Genomic DNA, 23,190 nt, shown 5'->3' with positions numbered 1-23,190 from the left:
TAATGTTGTGTGTATTGGATACTGTATTAACAAATGGAAAATAAACATGTTGTTAGGATAAAGTAGGACTTTGAAGGTTAATGTGATGTATATAACATATATTACAAAATTTGGCTTTGGTGGAATTTGATGAAAAATGTTATGTTCTTCATCTTTGATTTTTGAGTTAATTCAACTTAAAAATATTACTCAACACAATGAGTTTGCATCAAATTCATTTAGGTAAGTACTATTTTTAAATGGAATTAACTAATTTTAAGGCAACCAGGTAACATATTTTTTTAAGTTAACCAACAAAAAGCAACACTTATTTTTCCGTGAAACCCCAAAGGTGACCCATGTAAGATCTGAGCCATTTTTTCCAATTTAATCTCATTCCTATAACAATAAAGAGGCCTCCTGCATTTTTTTCTTTCCTGCGGGTATGCGGACGTAATGGCAACTTTCGCATTCACAGAACAATATACTTTAGCTGTTTAAGATTTATGAGCTATTGTACTGACGCCTTCCATCCTGTCAGAGGTGTAAATATTCCATCATGTACCACTTACGAACAAGTCAAGTTTATTATCGCATAAACATTTGTACTTCAAACACGTATAAGTCAAAACGTGAACATATCCGGGAATGGTTTCCCCTTAACAAAATAATTGATCTTGTTTTAGTTTTTACTCCAATACTGAGTAATATGACAAAAGCGGTCACACCATCATAACAGATCAAAGGCAGACAGGCTCCTATGAAGGCCTCTCAGAAGCATGCCAATATAATGAAGCCCACCTGTCCAGACTGAGGCAGACCGCTTCACACAGCCCACATCTGGACAGTCAAACACATATTTGTGGATGTGGGTTAATTCTACCCAACAGTTGAGTTTACTCAAAGCTGTCTATTCATTTAGTTGCTTAAATTCTTGGAGGATCTGTTGACAGAAATGCAATATGATAAACATAACAATGTGTTAAGCGGTGTATGAAGACCTTATAATGAAGTGTTATGTTTTTATTATCTTAGAATGAGCTATTTCTATCTACCACGAGTCCCCTTACCTGGAATTCACCTTGTTGTTTCAACAGTAGGCCTAAACGGACAAACTGCTCCACAGAATGTGTTTCGTAAATAATGATTGATTTGGATCCATGTTTGACAGTTTGAATTTTATCAATCATGCTGGAATTTCATGCTGGATTTTTGTATAAAAATAAATTGCCATCATATTGTGTACAGCATCCCATTTTCATTCATTTATCCAAGCAGTTGCTGTAAAATGGTCATGTGTGTGCATCCACCATTTTCAATGATTTCTTTGCGGCAACATTGCTGGAGGCTGTGCATTCAACTTCAGTCAAATGTTATTAAACACTTTTATTTAATTATTTTAATGCATTGCCTGAGACTGGACTGAACCGTCTACCATCATCTTGAATGTCCTCTGTCCCATTGCTTCATTCCTTTACAGTATAGAGGTATCTGGATACAATACAATGTAATAATGTGGATGCCTGCTGATAGGCTGCTGTTGGGATTGAAACAGGCTGTGTTGTGAAGCTGTTGTGTTAATAGTCTCTCTGTGTGTCCTGGACAGTACAACCATCGATTACTGGTACCGTACATATTATAGTGTGCACTGTAAGTGATATTCAGTAGGGAGGCCTCCTAGGATCCATGATCGAGTTTCATGATGGATTTGTTTACATAATGTTACGCAACCGTCTGACCACAACCCCTAACTCATTGAAACACATGGTGTGTGTGTATAATGCTATTAAATATGGACTATAGATACATTTAATGAGAAATGTTTATGTTCACATAAAAATCTTAGAACCTCTCTGGTCTCGGTGTCTAAGAGAAATTTTGATATGAATGAAATCTCATTTGTATTCCATCTTTCCCTCGAGTTGGAAACCACTTACCTATGATTTGCAGGACTGGCTTAATGCAAACACACCTACAAAGTCCTGTCGAGATTGTCATAATATACAAAACAAAGACTTACATAATGTTGGGTGTGTCCTCAATATATGATTTCAGTATTGAAAAGCCCACTTTTGTAAACTGGTGTTCAATGGGAAGGAAAGGCGCAGAACGATCACAAAATGGCTTGAGTTGAAACCACCGATGTTCAGGGAGATGCTCCTTGGGATGTAAAAAAAGCTGTATTCAGACAGTTCAAGTTCAATAATCCGCCTGGATTCAGCAAGGTTATTTTATCTGAAGCTTTGCCACATGGAATTTGCCACATGGAATTGCTCTAAACCTGCCTTTCATCTATACCACAACGAGATGCTTATGACCCCCTCCAAATTCTGCAGGCTGATACACTTCTCTGTTTGCTACTCAACCTTTGACAAGAAACATGGAGCAGTGCTTGCCTCACACTGTACAGCTTGGGAGAAAACTTTGCAAGTCTTGAATGCAGAAAAAAAGCCATGTGGCTGGAAAAAATGAGCAGAGACATACATAGGATTTCCACAAGTATGCATCACTCTCTATTGCTTAAACTCAGCTGCCTGTCTGGCACACAACTGAAAAGATCTGACAGAAACGTAACTTTATGAAGTGGAACTGATTTTGGATCTGAACGGAATTGAATCTGGATCTGAGATCAACACTTCAAATCACTTCTTTAAAGCTAACCATAACAGTTGGAGGTAATTGACTCACAGTAGTTTTGATTTGTTGACATTCTGAGTAAAGCCTCTTCTTGTTTTTGCACCATGACCTGTGTGTATTTATAACAACCTCTATGGGTTAGTTAAAGGGTAAAGAGACTCTCCCAGCCATCAGACCAACTCATGAACCAAAGAACTTCACGTTACTTTTCATGGTAAATTTACAGTCTTAGAAATTTAGTGGCATCTAGTGGTGAGGTTGCATACTGCAACCAACAGCTCGCTCCATACCGGGGGACCTGTGGTGTATGTAGAAGGAAAAAGCTCATTCTAAGCTAAAAAAGACAACGCTTCATTATTTACATATAACTATATGTTCAGAGGGTCTTTAGACACCTCTGAACATATAGTTATGTATATTATGTTGAATTTCTCTCAATAGATCCTCAAAAAAACTGGACCTTTAAAGCATTCTATGTCACATGGGCCTGCCTTGGGTCTTTTTTTGTGATATACCAGTTTCAGTATTGTTCTGAATAGTTTTTTCAACTCTATGAGTTTTGAGAGTTTTGCTGCATCTTTAACATTTTTCTTCTGTGACACTGCTACCAGACTGTAAATGTCTTTGAATATTGGATAGAGGAAAGTATTTTGATGTCCAAATAATTCCGTGGGTCCAAGGGGACTTGGGGTCTAGTCTGGGAATGTGGTATAGGCCTATGCACATTGAGCGGTCTGCTAAAATCTCAGCCAGCTCAGTTAAATCCGGCGCACGTAGCGTCCATAGGAAACAGTGGCCTGTTTCAGTGAACATGAGTGTGATGTGAAGAACTGCAAACACTGTGTGCGTGTTTAATGTGAATCATGTATATACCCCAAAATAAAAATTCTGTAATTTATTCAACCTCATGTTGATCAAAACCTGTAGGCTATGACTCTTTAATCGCTGAAACACAAAATAAGATATTTTGTGAAATGTGTCCATGGAACTCAATGGAGTCCAATGCTGCTTGGTTACCAACGTTCTTCAAAATATCTTCTTTTGTGTACTGCAGAAGAAACTCATGCAGGTTTGGAATGACATGATTGTGAGTGAATGTTGAAGCACAGTGAACTGTCAATTTAGTAACTATCTAAAAGCAGTGTTTTTGTGCCCTGTGTTGATCTCTTGGTATGCTGCCTCGCTAGACAAAAGATTTAAATCAAGCATTTATTCTGTTATCATGGGTTTTCAATTTTTCAGTCCTGGACGCTTTGATTAACAGTCAGAAAGACCTTTTGAGTATTGCATTTGAAGCATGGCCAATAAAAACCTTTAGTCTATTTATGCAATTGTAGACCTATATGTCGTTATTGCAAAGGGATTTAAAAAGATCATTGTTTATGTAAAACACAGAGTATTGTTGTACATTATAATTACAATTTTATTTCATGATTTTTTCCATTAATCGTTTCATGCACATTTATGAATTATCCACAGTCAGCAAGTATACACACAGACAAAAGTCCAAGGTAAGCAGCACGCAAAGTACAGAGAAAGAAGAGGAAGGAGTTTAGTGTTCTTTATGTTGCTGGGAGTGGTCTGGTACGTTCCGGTCTTTCCTCTGAAGGAGTCCTGGCTTCTTATTTTAACTCGTCTACATGTGAGTGGCTGTGACTCCACAGTCAGCTGATAACATCTGGCTTTCACATGCTCCTTGACGCACATTGTTCTTCCTTTACAACACACCCCAAAAGGATGTGTGTGTGAAAATAAATTAGTGCTTGGAACATGATAGTTGGGTCTGTGGGTTTTGGCACGCTGTTTGTCAAACACAGTTTCTGGATAATAACTTAAAACCAAGCGTCGCTGGATGCTGAATATATACCAAAATTGTAGTTTTAAAGGTGGCGTGTATAATTTTTGGAGGATCTGTTGACAGAAATGCAATATATCAAACAAAACTATCAAAGGTCCATCACAGCCCCATGCATGGAATTCGCCATGTTGTTTCTACGGGAGCCCTAAACGGACAAACTGCTTTGCAAAGCTTTTTGTAAATACGTTATCTCATTCGTGAAAGAAGCAAAATTAAGAAATCTTAGTTCTGCGTCAGCCCCGTAGTGAAAGGGAGCAATTCGCAACCACTAGATGCCGCAAAATTTCATACACTGGACCTTTATGCAACTCCCCAATACTGTAGCCAGCAGCAAGTCCTCTCACAAGACTATTTAAGAAGAGTCTCTGATAAATTCTAGTTGATGTTAATGTGGTCTTTTGTGTACGTGTACAGAGAAGGTTTTGTTCATCCGCAGACTTTACAGGGCTTCAGGGTGACCCTCACCAAATCTGCAGAGACTAGTGCAGCTCCAGCGGTCTTTTGTAAAGTCAAGGGCATAAAAGGAAGGCTTGTTTGAAGGAGCGCTTCCCTGATGAACGGCGGATACAAACCAGAAGCTGTGTTGAAGTCTAAAGGTCGTCTCTAAGGAAGCCAGCTGTACAGGGGAAACTCCTTGCAGTCACTCAGAGAAGCTACGCGTCTGATGTCATCTGTGGATCGTATTATCAACTTTCATGCTATAGAGGCTATTTTGTATATAGGGGATCAGAAATTGCACAGGGCCTGAGGCAAAAATACCACTGAAAGTGACAATATTACCCCACATATTTAAAATGTAAGGGCAAAAATGGCACCTATGAGAAGTTTATTTGTGGTGTATTATCTTATAATTTTTTTTATATTCTGTTAAATTATAAAGTACATAAAAATCTGTATTGAAAAGTGTTTTTGACCCCCAATTCACATTGGTAAAATTATAATAATCATTTTTAAGTTGAGCTGTTTCAGGTATGTTTTCACACAAAAATCATGTTGACGGCATTTGATTTAAACTCAAATAAAATGTAAAGTTTATGAAATTTAGCGGCATCTAGCATTGAGGTTGTGAATTGCAACCAATAGCTTACTCCAATCCACCCTCCCCCCTTTTGAAACAATATAGCGGCTTTTACAGAACTAAAATGAGTCACGTTTTCACTTCTTTGCCGAATGAGACAGTCTTTAGGAAACTCAGCAGTCTGTCCGTTTAGGGCTACTTAGAAACAACATGGCGAATTTCATGTAAGGGGACCCGCGTTTTATGTATATGAAATAGCTCATTCTAGGTAATAAAAACATAATGCTTCATTATGTAAGATCTTTATAAACCTCTGAAGACACAGTTATGTGTATTTCTGTAAATAGATCCTCCAAAAAATGACACACTGGACCGTTTAGTATGCTGAGTACTGTAACATGCAATTTTATGTTTCAAACAGAGATGGCGATGTTGCTTTAAATAATGAAATATTTCTAAATGAACTAAATGTCAGACAACAACAGAAGCAAAAAACATGTCATGCTTACAAAAAGGTGTTTCATCAGAATCCATTTGTAATGATCCCTCTTTTTCGTTTTTCACAGATGAGATCATGCAGCAGGAGATCAGGCCATTACTGGCCGTCGACATTATTGAACAACTTCACAGACAGTTTGCTCTTCTCTCAGGTAAGAAATGAAGATCTCTTTGGTGTTTGGTTTGTGATAGAAATCTGTGTAGTTTAAAGCTGACTCACTTTTTGCCCATTTCCTGCCCCATTAGTCGTTGATGATGCTTTGAATTTTGACCCGCTCTCATCTGTGAGAATAAATATGGTTCAGGTTTCTGGGTCGATTTTTACAAATCACACCAATGAACTTACATCACGTTACCACCATGATTCCACTACTGGTCTTCTGTTTCCTAAAATGTGAAAAGACTTGGTTGAGTTAAAATGTTATTGCTCTGCTCGTTTCAGCCGTCTCATGTGAAAGTTCACGTATCACCGTTAGTTGAGTATTAACTTACCGCTTATTGGTTACCAGATAAAGTCTATTATGCATAAATCACCATCACAGATTGAACTAAAGGGTTTTTAAGGCAACCACCACTGACAGACCCCTGTGACAGCTGTTTGCAACACACATCCTGATCTTAACCTCAGCTGGATCTGTTTACAATTATTCAATCATATAAGCACTTAAAGTGCGTTTTCTAAAATTCTTTTTTATAAAAAAATCAGCGTTGTAAGAAAACAGGGTGGAAAAGCTTACACACAGAATTGATGTAAGTGGGCCGGGCATCATCAGACCTCATCATCATCCACACACTCGCTGCTCCTCAGAGAGCGTTTCCATTCCTTTCCACCCCAGTCAGATCTCCTGAGGCCTGGCCCTGCTCCCTCCTCATCTCCTCGTGTGCCAGGAAGCCTGCACCAGTCAAGTTATATAATGTTACGGTGAAAAACAATCCCAGCATACCTTGTGGAATCAGTTTAGCTGTATTCTCATGTCTTGAGTGGTGCTGTTTGTCCGATTCATGAGGCCTCTATACAGTAAATCACACAGCAGGACTCCAACGTTTATTACAGTCAGACGGCTTATGTCTTTGACAGTACAGTATTAGCAGGCAAACATAGACATTTGAAACAGCCTGTACAATTTTAGATCTGTTTATACACAAACAAATATGAATGTAAGGAAGTAGTCTTAAACATCCTGTTTGATAAACAGATATAGTGTGACTTGACTAACAGATATATTGAATTCCAGTGTATTAGCACATTCAAATATTATAAAAAATTAGTGCATACGTTTTGCAAATTTTAATAAAGAAATTTGAGATGACACTGGATATGGGTTAGGAGGGGGTAGATGAGAAATAACACAGACCTTCTTTCTACTGTACATCTATTTTAGACTAGAATGAAGTCAAATTTGATCATATGAAGAGTTTGTTAAGTTTAAAAATGGATCATCATGTGACCTCTGAGTGGCGCTGTCTCATTACTGCAGACAAACAAAGCTTTCTCCTCAACCCCTTTAGGAATGAGAACAATGCTTGACATGAATGTACTGATAAAACACTGACAGGGCTAGTGAAGGACATGAATATGAACCATCATCAAATACTGTATGCTGTCAGATTTATATTATTTGACATTTTGAAGATACGTGTTTGTTTTAACAAATGACCAGAGTCTGGTTTCTGGCGACATTAACAATGACCTATTGTGTAACTATTTTACTGTTGGATGAAGTATCTGCTAAACCCATAAATAATGTATGGGTACATACAGAAATTGAAATGATCAAGATCAGTAAATGCTCTGCAAGTATTGGCTATTGCTTTTTTATATGGTAACCATTGCAGTATTGGTTAACATTAAAGCATTAAGCGCATGCTTTTATATTCAAAGTGACATACACAAATGAGGTAAACAATGAAGCAGTTCATCTTAAGGTGGCAATAATATAGAAATGTATACAATTATCCGTCAACTGCTACTTTAGTTGTCATACAGAGAGCAGAGTAAGGGATATTTCAATAAAAACAACAAAAATAGTTTCTATTTATTTAGATCTTAGTTTTGTTTCCTACAATGGTTTTATTTTTACCTGTTTTATATGAATATGTTGCAAATATGAGTTGATGTGACAGTATTCATTGGAAATCTCTTATTCCACAGTCGCCCCCTTGTGGCTGAAATAAGTCACCGCTCTTATCTTTAAGCAGTAAAAAATAATTGTGTGCACATACTGTAAATGGAGAAGCAGTAAAGTATAAATCAGATAAGATGCCTCCAGTTTTGCATACTAAGTAAGATAAGATACATCAGTAAATGGTTTTACTGCATAAGCCTTATGGACTTGGTTTAGCATGTGGGCAATTAAAAATTTGTGTGAGCATGCCTTAGGCTTAGAATAACCCTTTTTTTCATGTAAGAGCATCCGCAGAAATTTTCAGTTCCACAAACAGACGTTTACAGTGGAAAAGGTTCTTTAGACGCAAAACAGTAAGAAAGAAATAGTTATTTTAACCCTTTCAGCTCCTTTTTACTTTAAAGAGACATCAGGCCTGTATTAATGAAAAATCTTAGCGCTGAGAGTTCCTCCTTGTGACCAAATTCTAAGAAAATTCTTGGAAATGTGGGCGTTTCCCCTTAAAATGACAGAAAAGATTCTTGTAAAGAAAAAGTAATTCATAATGCATCTTAACCTTTCAACGAGCTCTTAAGATCAAAAAGTTTGAGAGTTGCGAGGAGAACTTTTAAGAGACTTAAGAGTTTCTTTAGCAGCAGAGAATATGGAGAAAACATGAAAAGTGAGCAGAAATGTGTTTCAATGCCTGACAATTTCCATTACTACTTTCGAGGTTTATTTGATTTTGTATTTTCATAATTTTTTTGTGTGTGTCTGTTCATCTTTCATTTTTCTTGGTTTTCGTTTTCATCTCCAAGACGGCGCAGAACTCCCATAGCGCCAGAAATAGAAGTAATCATATTAACATATTTGGCAACTGGAGAAATGCAACCATGCAGCAGAGATGATTTGGTTCTGTCACAACGGTCACAATCTGATCACACAAACAATTACAGCACTTACAGAAACTTACACTGTTCATTTTCTATCAAATACTTTGATATTTACAGCATGGAAAAATCTATGTATATACACATGCACACACACATATTTAGTGCAAGTGTGTGAGTGAGTATGTCAAAATCACTTTATTTAAAATGGACAATTTAAAACAATAACTATTGACCAATGTGCTGATCAATTAATCAATACATTCAGACAAATTAACAAATAAATTAAAATAAAACATAACACACAATGGTACATCAAATATAGCATGGCTTTTGTCATGTATTATAAGCTATTTCAAACAGATACGAATTCAGTTTTCACTTCATTATATAAAATCACCTATACAGTTCTGGCAGTCCAATATTAACCGGCAGACTTTTCCACAGTTACTGTAAATGCCCGCAGTCTCCATAAGTTAATAATCCTTGATTTGATGATCTCGGGGACTTCCCTGGGTCACATTCCACCAAAAGACCAGTAAGGTAATAAGGTGCCTAGCCATTCAGAGCTTTATAAAACATTAAAAGGACTTTAAAGTCGATTCTGCAGCGGGCCGGCAATGAGTGTAAAGACATCAACGTCGGTGTGACGTTCCCAGTCAGGAATCTTGGCGCTGCATTTTGAACCATCTGAAATCTAGTGAGTGATCCTTGGCTTATCCCTATATAAAGTGTGTTGCAATAGTCAAGCCTTGAGGTAAAGAGGCGATGAATAGCCCTCTCAAAGTTCTTAAAGAAAAGAAAAGACTTCACCTTTGGCAGTGCTCTTAGTTGAAAGAAACTAGATTTGACCACAGAGCTAACCTGACAGTCAAACTTCAAATCACTATCCAGATAGACTCCCAGGTTTTACATATGGAGCCAGAGGGCAACAATTTTTTTTATTTGTTTTTGATTCAATGATGGCTCTTTTCCTCCTCCTCCGCCTCAAAAGCAATTTAATGTTTTGCGAACTTGTCATATATCTTAAAGCTAACATCAAGCACATTCCGCGTTTGTCCATCATGGTTAGAGAGTATTCTTGGCTCAATAAACTGTGTTCACGCATGCGTGATGTTTAAAATGGTTTGGCATGTGTAAGCAAGTAAATCGGATATGTGTCACAATTGAAAGTACGTGTAAACGTACGGTTGGATACAGGGAACCAATCAGAATCGAGCATCAAGACCTGCAGTGTACACCGGGCCTTTGACTTAAAGAAGAGGTTGTTCGAATGGTTTCACTAGATGTTAAATAAGTCGCTGGTGTCCCCACAGTGTGTTTTTGAAGTTTTAGCTAAAAAAACACTACAGATCTTTTAACATACCATCCTCTACATGCCCACTTCTGCATGTGAGGAGAAACGCACTGTTGTGGTGTGTGTTTCTCTTTAAATGCAAGCGAGCTGCTAGTCTCCGCCCTCTTTTCACCAGAAACTGTGCAATAAGTGAACGAGAAACAAGGTCTCTTCTTTGAACACCAAACACATTGTTTCCGATAAGCAAACCGGTTTCCCCCGGGACCATTCGACTTTCGGCTTAAAATGTTGATACATTTTGACCCCATTTCACAGACAGGGCTTAAGTCTAGTCTCCGACTAAAAGAAATGTGTGACCTATCCTAACTGAATGTAACTTGCTCAGAAAGATCTTAAAATATATCAGTGGCATTGTTTTGTCTAAAGATGTTCACCAGTAATGTATTCTTCCAAGGCATTTTCTTAAAAGCTACATAAACATCTCAATTCAACTTATGCATAGTCCTGGCTTGAGCTAAACCGTGTCTGTGAAACCGGGCCTTTGTGTCCCTGTAGCTTGTTTGATGCTAACAAACCTGTTACCTAAAAGAGGTCATTGGTTTGATTTCTATAGGCAACTCAAGTGTATATACTGGGAGTCAGTGGTAGAAACAGAAGAAAAGAAGTGTATTGTTAATCATAGGTGAAGGAAGCTACATTTCTCACATCTGCACATCTGTGGCATGCTTTCCGCTGCACAATTTCACACAAGCTGCTGTAGCTTTCATTTTGGGTGTTGTTCTCACGCATGTGGAAAAAAACAACAGTAGTGAATTGAAACTATACGAGTCTTAAAGAAACAGCTCAAAATAAAATGAAAATCTTAATATAAAAGCAAATGGGGAGTGGGGCTGTCAAGTTTAAAAACTACTGTTAAGCCTCAACAAACTCAGTAGTTGTATGTGAGGAACAGATAAAATCAAAGTATGATTAAGAAAAACTTGATAAGTAATTCAACATGACTTTCCACAGGAGGAAGAGGAAAAGATGGAGCACCAATAATCACCTTTCCCGAGTTCTCAGGCTTCAGTGAAGTACCAGATGAAGATTTTGATAACGTTGTCACATACCTGACCAGCATACCAAGGTGAAACCTCACGTATATTTCTTATTACCTTCAGCAGAACCAACAGGATGAACATCATTGAATATCACTGGAGCACACAAATTCACATGAGATCAGATTGGTTTTATCACTGTGTGATGTCTTTGCTTCTGTTTCTCTCTCCATTAGCATGGACGCCTCTAGCATTGGCTTTGTTATAATCCTGGACCGCAGGAAAGACAAATGGAACTCAGCAATAAATTCATTGTCTCGAATAGCGGTTAGTACATACTCATGTATGCTCGATTCATATTTGATGTTAAGGTTGTCAGTACAAAGAACTGAATGATGTGCAGTTAGGCTAATATTTGAAGTCAAGTTGTCCATCTATGGACAAGAACTCAGTGGGTTATTTCTTCTGTGTGTTAAACCGAACCAAACCCACGAAAACTGATGCTGCTATGTTGAGAGAAGACTGGTGATTCTGCAAATGAGAAACAAATGAAAAGACACAAAAAAATCTGACATTATTTCTTCTTCTGATTGTAAGGCAAATATTTAAAACAGACCAAAAATATGTGTCATTTTGCCCTCATAATAGCCCTTACGCATAAAATATGCCTTCCTTTATATTAACTTTATATTAACTAATATTTAAAAATAAATAGAATAATACATTGTTTGAAATAATTGGAACTTATATAAAAAATATGAGCACATGGATCCAATATATGTAAATGAATTATTTTATAGATTACATTATATTTAGCAGTATATCCCAATGTAGGAGTAGTCCTATTAAATAGCAAGGAAAAATTATTAAGAAAAATAAAAGATTTCTCTACATTTTGTATTCCCGCTTTCTGAATTCAAGTGTTTAAGAGTTTGGAAAACATAAGGGTGAAATAATTGTGACATTTGACACGAGAACAATTTTTATTCTTATTTTAATAAAGTTTAAAGGAGGATAGTTTGGATTTCACAACACTATGGGGTGGTTTCCGTACAGTGCTAAGACAAATAAATCCTAGATTAAAATAAACGTTAGAGCTGTATAACAAAAAAAAAAACTTAAAATACATCAGTGCCATTGTATTGTCACAAAATGCACACACGTTTTTTGATAGGCATGTTTGGTAAAATTACTTAAAGGGACAGTTTACCCAACATGAAAATTCTGTTATCATTTACTCGCCCTTTATTCCAAAACTGTATTAAAATCTTTGTTCTGTTGAACGCAAAAGACAATATTTTGAATCATGTGTGAAACTAAACCGTTTTGGGGAACCATTTACCACCATATTAGTTTTTTCCCTACTATGGAAGTCTATAGTGCCCCAGATGTATTTGCTTACAAACATTCTTAAAAAAAAACGTACTTTGTGTTAAGCAGAACAACAAACAATTAAACTGGTTTGGAATAAATTGTGTACACACTTCGATTTTATTGCTATCTAAGCACACCGTTGTTGATATAAAAGGTCATATTTTTCTATGCATTCTTGTTTTTTATCACCTAAAGGGGTCCTTCCCAGGAAACCTGCAGCTCGTGTTGGTTCTCAAGCCATCACGTCTCCTCCAAAGGGCCATTGCTGACGTCAGCATGCGGTTACACCGAGATGACTTTAAATTGAAGGTACCGGTAAGCATGCTTCCGCCTGCTCGGACTCTCAGTGCGTCTGTTGACCCGCCGCAATGCTCCAGCAGAAACGTCTGTAACCATGATCACTCATCCAATGAATTATTGACATGCCGCCTGTCGCCCTGTTGCATTATGCATGTCTTATAGGTGCAAATGATCTTGTCTGTCATGTGCTTTTAACACCACTGCAGGAGACACAGGGTGCATTGTTACAAAGAGATCAGGAAGGTTTCCGCATTGTGCAGAAGGTCATGTCTGTTGTTGTTTGTATCAGTCACAGTAGTGATAATGCAATGTATGCAATGTAATAAACGCATGCACTGTAGTTTGTTTCCATGCCATTGAGTTTTCACAGCGGTGAATGCGATTATCATCTGCCTGCGATTGCAAATGTGAAAATGAGGGTAGGGGTAAAGATACGGGTGCAGCCTTTAACATTTCACAACATTTAAATGCATGAATGTTTGTAAGCTTTCATCAGCAACACAACGTTTTGTGGTTTAGTGAGTCTGGTGTAGGTAGATGGGGTTGGAAGGTTGAGGTCATGACCGCACACCTACACTGCTCAACAGACCCAGATAGTAACATGCAGATGTGTTGTCTTAACCTCAAAGTAACGTTAGACAAACGTTCTTTTAGTGTGTTTCCCAAGAGCTATGGAAAAGCCAAATGCTTTTAATGTACAGATTTTCATTATATTCTCTTTCCCTTGTAGATTGTTATGCTAAACTCCCTGTCAGATTTATATGGATACATTGACAAAGGCCAGCTGACCTGTGACCTTGGGGGAACTCTGGAGTATTGTCACAGTCAATGGATTCATCATCGGACAGTAAGAAAGACCGTCACAGTGTTATTTATTTAATTTCCTTAAACAAAAAATCCTTAAAGGGATTTACTCAACCTCGAGTTATTCCAAATCTATATACATTTCTTTGTTCGATGAATGATTGCTACCAAAGAGTTCTTGACCACCATTGACTACCATAGTAGGAAAATTGACCCAACTGTTTGCTTTCCTTCATTCTTCAACATATATTATATTGTGTCAAACAGATCACAGAAATGTATAAAGCAATGTTTCCCACTATGGTAGTCATTTCTGGGTGAACTGTTCCTTTAATTTTACACATTCAGTCATTTGAAAATATCTTGTTTCTCCAGAAGTAAATGTTCTACACAGTTTCACAGCATAAGAGTGGAGGTTTAAGGCATAGTTCAACCGGAAATGATTTACTCGCTTCCTCACCCTCATGTCATTTTACAGACTCAAAACCACTGAGACACCTTATTTTGTGTTCTGCAAGAATAAGTCATATACAGGTTTGGAACCAGATGAGGGGGAATAAAAGATGACAGAAATTTCATTTTTGGGTTGAACAATCCTTTTAATCACATTTATCATCATTTGCTCTTTCTACTTGAATTGAGTTCCTGGGAACAAAAGTAGCATTGGAACATGACTATGGGTGAATATCTTGAAAAGATATGTATATATTTTGCAAAAAGAAAATAAACCTATTTCAGGCCCATTTTTTATTGGTTTCTTGGATGAAATAGTCATAGTCTGTGTAGAAAGTATACACATGCACATTATTAAGATTGGAACTGAATTTTGCACCCTCAGGCTATTGAGAACTTTGCATTAACGGTGAAGAGTACAGCACAGATGCTGCAGCAGTTTGGCAGTGACCTGGCAGAAACTGAGCTTCCCAATGATGTGCAGTGCACCAAAGATTTACTCGTCACACACACCCAAAAACATGACAAACTCAAGGTACAGTCATGTATGATACAGTAATCTGTCTAGAGACAGTCATATTAGGAAGTCTGTTTATAGCTAGATGTGTTATTTAATAGTAATTGCTAAATATTATATACAACAGTTTTTCCATTATTTTACTGCCAATGTCAAACACAAGTTTTTAAATTAACATTTGATCTGTTCATTGAGTTTCACACTATGGAAGATTTACATTTTTTTATTTCTGAAGGTTTTATAACCTGTTTAATGCATAAGTACAAAATTGCTCTGACGGAATCTTGTTCATCATTGCTTTGTCTCAAAATGCTGTCATGTTTGTAAAAACTGCTTAAATATCTTAATTTACCTAAGCCCTAGTTCTCGCTTAATCGAACCTCTGTCTGGGTAACCACATATGCGTCATTGATACCTATAAAGGATTTCCTTTTCTCTGCACAGGATGAGCTAAAACTGGCTGTAAAACAAGGAAATACTCTACTCTCTTGTATCAAAGACCAAGCCATCAAATCTGAGAACCACATTCTAAACCCAGACGAGATAGAGAACCAAACAACTGTCGAGAGGTGTGTGACACGCTAACACGAGCCAAGAACTGCCTGACACACAAACAATTATTTTATGGACTGTTTAACCCAGATAAAAAACAATTAAACGAAATCACCATTTGTTATCAGATTAACCAGGAAAGTAAAGGTAATAAGAAGTCCATTCAAAATAGAAGAATAGAAACCTGTGATCAGAATGTGAATAGGGTCTGTTCTGATTTTAATGTCTTTGCCCAGCCTGATCTCACGGGAGTTCAGAAGTATTTTACGAGGTGGATAATTCGTATGAATTTGTATGATGTGAATCCTCCCAAAACGTACGATTATTCGAAAAATGCAATACTCAAGCCCCTCCCCTAACCCCACCCCCCACCATCATTGGCACGAAAGCAGACGAATAAGATCGTATGAATTGATAAGAATTAGCCACCTAGTAAATTCTTAAGAATTCTTGTAAGATTGTGTTAGTTTGCCCCATTTGCCCCATTTTTAGTGTCCATCAAAACTGTTCATTTCACATTTAGATGATGTAAATACTGCTTGAGATTTTTTGTGGAATCAGATAGTAGTACGTCATTACTCTGGCGTGCATTTTGTATCATAGCAACCAAAGTGTCTAAGCTAAAACAAAAGCAGCCACAGTTTGTGTTTTCGTCCACTTTTACTCTGGTTGACGCACGGTCTAAATGTTTACCAGTTTTGTGTAGGCCTACAGTTATGCATTTAGTAGACACTTTTATCCAAAACAACTTAGCGCATTCAGCTTTAAAAGGATATTACAATACCAAATCAAAATGCCCCCTTGTTTTACTCACCCTCAAGGCATCCTAACTGTATATGATTTTCTTCTAGAAGAATAATCCAGTCAGAGTTATAACACCACGTATCATTTACTTCAAAGCGGTAGAATGGGAGTGAACGGTGTTTGAAGCTCAGTGTTTGAAGCTCCAAACAGTTCATCCATCGATCAAAGAACTGCTCGACAAGGCTCTGTGGTCTTTCCAAAGGTCTTCTGAAGTGAATCAATGCGTTTGTTTAAGAGTAATATCCATATTGACAGCACTATTAACGTTGATGTCAAGCTTCTGTCATCTCTGAATGCGCTTGAACCAGAGGCTTGTTCTTCCGACAAATGACAATGACGTGATTTCCCGCCAGAGTAGACGCCATCCTATTGGCTGAAAACGGAAAATGGAGCGTTCGTCACCCGCACTTATAACACGACTGTGTCCCGTGTGTTTTTTTTATACGTGTATTATAACTCTGACAAAATTATTCTTCCAGAAGAAAAGCATATTCACTTAGGATGCCTTGAGGGTGAGTAAAACATGGGGAAATTTTGTCTTGGTGGTGAAATATTTTAATTTTAAGACAAGTGTCAACTTTCCTTACTTTAAGTGCAGACAGTGATGCACAAAGTACTTAAACTGTTTGTTTGTATGTTGTAGGTTGTTAGCGCAGCTTGATGAGACTGAGAATGCATTTGAACAATTCTGGTCGAGGCATCACTTAAAGCTGGAACAGTGCTTACAGTTACGTCACTTTGAGCAGGACTTTAAAGAGGTACTGGATGTACCTAAAATCCAACACGCTCTATAAATGTATTGGCGCTTTATAACAAAAATGGCAGGTTTGTCTGTGTTAGGGGTTCAGCCCGTCTGGTTATAGTTGACCTGTTGAGTTTATGTGTCAGGTGAAAGTTTCTCTGGACAGTCTGATGGAGGCTTTACTGGGGCTCTCTGACACTGCGGACTGCGTGACTCGAGTGGAAAACCTACTGGGAGATCTGAAAACTCTGGAGGACAAAGCTCAGGTATGAAAAATGAAGTGGGCTGTTTTGTTAACATTAAAATTAAATCAAACTGACAGTACATTTTGTATTAAATCAGTACATATAATATTTGTAATTGATAAGGAATAATTGTATTATTCTTCTAATAATACAACTTGTGAACTTGTGGGTAAACGACTTCTAACACTCATAAATCACCATGATACCATTTGCACATATAGTCAAATATTGTGAGAAAAACAATATTTGCATCATTTGTTAACAGATACCATCAGGTTTGAAATTCTGGTATACATCTTCTATCTATATAATACAATTAAACTTTTTCAAGGGTGGTAGAATGTGTGAAAATACCATTGTCATTTCTTGTGTTTTGAAATCTATTATGTCCAGGAGTGTTTAGAAAAAGCTCAGCTTCATGCCCAACATGGCGACCAGTTGATCCAAAGCAACCACTATGCTGTGGACTCCATCCGGCCCAAGTGTGTCGAGCTCCGTCGAATATGTGACGACTTCAGCAACGAGGCCAGAAAGAAGCAGGACATTCTGACCAAATCGCTTGACATCCATAAACGAATTGATGAGGTTGGTGAAATATTTCGAACCCTTCATAATTGAAAAGTGAAAAACGCACAAATAAACTAAAAATGGCTACAGCATGCTGAATACATACAACTTATCCAGACAATGGGCCTCATTTATGAAACGAGCATACGACCGAAAACTGATACGGAAGCCTATACCTGATTGGTTGACTACTTTTGACAGTTTACAATCCCTGAAAACACAGGTGGAACTCTCTCGAGCAAGAGTACCAAAGAATCTGTGAATGCACGGCAGGCATTTTGAGTTCGCACACACTTACTGAGCGACAGCAGAGTACATTCATAAGAGAGCAGCGTATGATTGTGAGCGCGCGTCCAGTTTTGTGCATGACAAAGGAAATCGTTGTGAGGGCGGAGAGATTCACGCGCTCGTATTGCATAAATGCGCTCTTACTTTGTAACGATGCGCCCGCGACATTTGTTACGGTGGCCGCAAGGTGTCACTGCGCTGCAACAGAAGAAAACACATGCAAACACAAAAAAACAAGCAAATTCAGAAAGCATCTTCATTAGTTTGACGACACATGCCCTGAAAATACTCGAAACACAAACAAACACAGAAACGCGCTGCAAACTGCACAGACGACAACGGAAGTGTTTCCGGGGAATTTTAACTTTCTTAACGTACGTCTGTAGGATATTGTTAGCCTGTCGATTTGAACAGTTTAACAAAAACGATGAGACGTAGTAACTGCTCGACTTACTTAAACAAGTGTCACTATAAAACAGTTTAAAAAAACGTATTCTAGTCGACATAGTCAGTGTGGCTGACAACTCAACTAATGAATTTGAACAGTCAAAATGAAGCGCGTCCCAATCAGGTGCATCAGTTTTTGCGGTCCCCGGAAACACTTCCGTTGTCGTCCGTGCAGTTTGCAGCGCATTTCTGCGTTTGTTTGTGTTGCGAGAATTTGCAGCGCGTTTCTGTGTATGTTTGTGTTGCGAGAATTTGCAGCGCGTTTCTGTGTATGTTTGTGTTGCGAGAATTTGCAGGGCATGTGTCGCCAAACTAATGGAGATGCTTTCTGAATTTGCTTGTGTTTTTTTTGTTTGCATGAGTTTTCTTCTGTTGCAGCGCAGTGACACCTAGCGGCCACGGTAATTTGTCATTAAATTAACGCCATAGAAGACATGCACTGGGTCACAGCTCGAGATTGCCTGGCTTTATGTGGCAGGTTCCAGGCCTGTTAGTGGGGTCTGAAGACCGCTGGTCCTACCACAGATCTTTCACCTTAATGAAGAAAACTGCATAAAACATTTACATATAAACATTATTCTATAATTCAAGATGAGATTGGCGGCATACGAATGTTTGATGATTCACACGTACACCCTGTCGTAAAATGATTGCTGCGCAAGAATGTTTTCACACAGTTTCTGACTGTTTACCCACAACAGACTGTTTTGACACTGTTTAGAAGAAACATCACAGGCATAAACATTATCTTATCTCTCTCAAATGACCCACAGCAGACTGTTTGCACACAGTGTTGCCATGTAGAAAGCTGTGTTTTTGGTTGGGGTATGGGTTGCTGGTAGGAAGGGGGGACATAGGATGCCCAACAACCAGACATAAAACTAGATTGACATGGTTTAAATAGCACAACCTCATTTGATTGACAGGTTGACATTGTTTTATAACCCGCCTGTTAAAACTATCAAATCTTGACTTAATGACATAAATTCGTTTTTAAACAAAAAACATGTTTTTTTATGTTATCAGGTTTTTATTGTGTTTCATTGTGTTAGTTTGCTGTTTTTTCTTTTCTTATTTTGCCCTAAATCAAAACAAACCAACTGCAGTTTGAATGATATTAATTGGAATGCATAATAAAAAAAAACTGATTTTCGAAACTTGAGTTATCCTTTTTGAACCAAACTCTTCACTTATATACTACTGAGATGTATCGGTTGTGTTAGCATGATGATGTGCATTGATGCTGATGTGATTGTGTGTCGGCAGGTCAACCGGTGGTGTGAGTCTGGTGTGTATGTGTTGGCCTCTCAGGCTGTCGACAGATGCCAGACTCAGGAAGGGGCAGAAGCGGCGCTAAAGGATATTGAGAGGTTCAAGGAAACAGCCCAAGAGCAGCAGCTCGCTCATCTTAAAGACCTCAGCCACCAGTACGAGATCACCCTATCAGACCTTGTCAAGGTACTACTGAAGTTTGTGTCAATGCAGTGGGATGGAAGAGTGAGAAACGGACATTTGCATTTTTCCAAATTTGTTGCATTACAGGTTGTATTTTTTGCACGATAATTTTGGGCAAAACTAACCAAATTATATGGCGAGTCTTGGCTGATTTGTATGATTCATGCAATCTTATTAGTAGGTTTAAGTACAATCTGCTTTGCACCAGTGATGGATAGGTTTAGGGGCAGGGTTACACTCTTAAAAATAAAGGTGCTTAAAAGGTTCTTTACAGCGATGCCATAGAAGTACCATTTTTGGTTCCAGTATTAATTATTCAGTCAAAGGACCTTTAAAGAACCATCTCTTTCTTACCTTTTTATGTTCTTCTATGACATTGTGAAGCGCATAAAGTGTACGGGGTGGGGCTTCATTATTATTTTTTTACTAATCAAAATTTTTTGTAGAATTTACTTCATACCAATAAAGAGTCATACAAAGAAACCACCTCATGAAATACTGTCTTCATCTGCTTTTTTCCAAAAATCATTTGGTGTACTTCAATGAGAGCAAGTAGATACTAGAATCTGAAATAACTGATTTGTGTCAAATTACATTTGGATTCCACTCTTCAGTAACAGTAGAAATTGTTTATCCGCGTCCAAAACTGTTATGTACCTGCACATTTCCCCCCTTTCAGAACAAAGTTCAAAAGGCTCTGAAAAGGTTGGATGACGTTCAAGAGATGCTTGATAAACGGCGCGCAAGTCTGAAAAAGCTGTCTGCTAAGCAAACAAGGCCTGTGCAACCTGTTGCTCCCCGACCAGAATCTTCCCCCAAACGGCCTTCGTACAGAACACCACAAGCCACCGGCCCAGGTGAGTTCTGCAGAAACCAGGCATGTTTTCACAGAAATGAATGCACGTCCAAACCGCTTGTGGTTAGATTTAACTTTTCCAGAAGCATGACCTGGTTTTGAGCATTTTGCCAACACACCCACACTTAGGCTCTCTTTTTATCATAATAACCTTAAATTCATCTGCAACATTACATTGAAAGTATTGTAAATCACTTATCCCTGTTTAATTCTTTCAATTCTACAGCGTCAAATCGCAGAGGTACAGAAAACTCCAGCACTAATAAGCAAACTAGTGAAGCAGAGCTGGCAAAGCGCAAGAATATTCGCAAATCCAAAACTCTCCTCAAGGTATAAACGCTCTCATCAGTCAAATTTAAAAAAATATATATGTAGAAGGAATTTGTGTACATAAAAATATCATTTACTCCTTCATGATTTTTTTTGTAAATCTTACAGTATTACACAATAAAGAGTGGTCCCAAAATATGTCGAAGGGTTGACTCTGACTCTGAAGGTCACATGAAGAACTAAAGGGACAGTTCACCCAATAACTTACTCTCTCGTTTTTCCAAACCTGTATACATTTCTTTGTGTGTTTGAACACTGGGAAAGGTTTTTGGACGAATGCTTACGTCTACATTACATTTATGCATTCGGCAGACGCTTTTATCCAAAGTGACTTACATTGCATTATACTATACTGTGGAATCCAACTAAACTAATCCAACTAATCTTGGTCCCCATTGACTTCCTTAGAAGGAAAAATGACAAAGGTAGTCAAAAGTTCCACAGAACAGTTTGCTGTCCTACATTCTTTAAATATCTTCTTTTTTATGTAGACACAAAACAAATTATAAAGTAATTTTTCCTACTATGGTAGTCAATGGGGTCCGAGCATTCTTCCAAATATCTTCCTCTGTGTTCATCAGAACAAAGACATTTATACAGATTTGAAATCACTATAACACAACTTGCCAAAGATTCTGAGAGAAGCTCTGACGTACTTTGGATATGCTATCTGATTGTGTTATTCTGGTTTGGTATCTAATGCAAGGAACCATTTCAAGGGTGACGGAATAAGTGAAATATTTGTGGTTTCTTACAGATTGAGGTCATGCATGAAGGAGGTCAGGGTGGTTCAAGTCATGTTTTCATGAACAATGAGACAGAGGAGACGCTTTCAAACAGACGCAGGTAAGAACCAAAATCATGTCGTTTGGAAGTAAGGGCCTTACACTAGAGTTAAAGGTCATGTTAAAATAATAAAACGAGTTTAAGAAGTTATAACCTATAATGATTTTTCTTCATAGCACATACATCTCGGCTTTTCCCACATAATGTTTGCATTGTTCACTTCATGAATTGCTTACCAAACCTTTTGTTATGGACTGCCCCAACTAGTTAGAAACTATGCTCCTCCTCAACACCTTCATGTCAGCTTTTGTTGTTTTAGTGTGTTTCTGTTTCCACAACGTAGTGAATTCACAGTTTGTTTAAAGGCTTTTTCTCTTTTGCCCTACCTCTTAATGTTGTAATTTCTCACTAGGATGACCACACATCCTGCTTTGTGTTCTCCCACATGGCACAGAAAATGTCAGTCTGTTGGTTTTTTGTTGTCACATTAAGAAAACACACTCTTTTGCCCGGAACGCACATGAGATGTTTGTTCAACCACGTAACAGCTCTGTGTCAACAGTAGCAACATGTGCCCTCCCTTGTCAACTTGCCGGATAAGTCTCTAAAACATCGTAAACTGTGTTTAAAAGGATTTGGCAATTATGCATTATTTAACAGTACTTTTTAAAAGAGAAACTCGAATTCATTATTTGTCCGTTCTTTATTCCTTCACTTTTCTCTTTATGAGGAGATTTTCAAAGTTTACAAACATTCTGCGTCTGATCAGTGCATTTAAAGAGAAGGTTAACCTTTAACCATTCAAATTGTTTTATGTTATTTTACATTTTATCTAAGCCTTAATTATGTTATAGTTAGAATGGACTAAATAACTAATTATTTTGATGAGCTGGAAGATAGAAAATATATATATATTTTTCATTACGTTATAATATCACAGTTTGACGCTAAAGTAATTACTTACTAATATTTCTGCTGTTTTGCTTAAGAGTAAACATAACCTTGTTTTCTTTGCAGCATTTGAGGTCTGAAAAGATACAGAGCATATTTTTGTTATGTTGACCTGTTTCTATGGTTTTCATTTTCTGCAAAAGGAAAGCAAATATAAACAATGTTTTTTTAATTGAAATATGGGAGTTTTGAAAATGGTTGAACCCAATAAAATGGAGTTGTTCAATTACAATTTCTCGAACAAATAATTAAAATCTTAACAACCAAAATTATTAGATTTTATTACCGAGATTTTTATGTAATTTTATCAATTTTAATGTCTTTTCACAAAGATCTACTAAGGCACATAATCATTTTTTTCCAGAGCTAAAGTCTTTCCACAGTTAACAGTTGTGATGTC

General features: G+C 37.6%; 1 protein-coding gene across 8 annotated transcripts in view; it reads left to right on the top strand.

The window, feature by feature from the left end:
• Positions 1-23,190, top strand: part of mcf2l2 (MCF.2 cell line derived transforming sequence-like 2) — a 55,604-nt gene that overhangs the window by 7,102 nt on the left and 25,312 nt on the right. For 7 of the 8 annotated variants that reach the window (XR_008904965.1, XM_056734302.1, XM_056734299.1 and 4 more), the window contains exons 2-15: positions 6,059-6,142; positions 11,294-11,408; positions 11,556-11,646; positions 12,889-13,008; positions 13,724-13,840; positions 14,636-14,785; positions 15,212-15,336; positions 16,767-16,881; positions 17,012-17,131; positions 17,504-17,695; positions 19,679-19,870; positions 20,547-20,724; positions 20,950-21,053; positions 21,811-21,899. Coding sequence is in view for 7 of the 8 variants with exons in the window: in XM_056734302.1 (XP_056590280.1) it covers positions 6,059-6,142; positions 11,294-11,408; positions 11,556-11,646; positions 12,889-13,008; positions 13,724-13,840; positions 14,636-14,785; positions 15,212-15,336; positions 16,767-16,881; positions 17,012-17,131; positions 17,504-17,695; positions 19,679-19,870; positions 20,547-20,724; positions 20,950-21,053; positions 21,811-21,899 (1,792 nt within the window). In the remaining variant the exon portion in view is untranslated. The remainder of the gene's footprint in view (positions 1-6,058; positions 6,143-11,293; positions 11,409-11,555; positions 11,647-12,888; positions 13,009-13,723; positions 13,841-14,635; positions 14,786-15,211; positions 15,337-16,766; positions 16,882-17,011; positions 17,132-17,503; positions 17,696-19,678; positions 19,871-20,546; positions 20,725-20,949; positions 21,054-21,810; positions 21,900-23,190) is intronic. The other variant, XM_056734297.1, reaches the window with a different exon arrangement.

Source organism: Triplophysa dalaica, chromosome 21 (genome assembly GCF_015846415.1).
Source record: "Triplophysa dalaica isolate WHDGS20190420 chromosome 21, ASM1584641v1, whole genome shotgun sequence".
NCBI classification, from domain to species: Eukaryota; Metazoa; Chordata; class Actinopteri; order Cypriniformes; family Nemacheilidae; genus Triplophysa; species Triplophysa dalaica.
The sequence above is the reverse complement of the archived record's forward strand: the minus strand, read 5'-3'. Positions and strand labels throughout refer to the sequence as shown.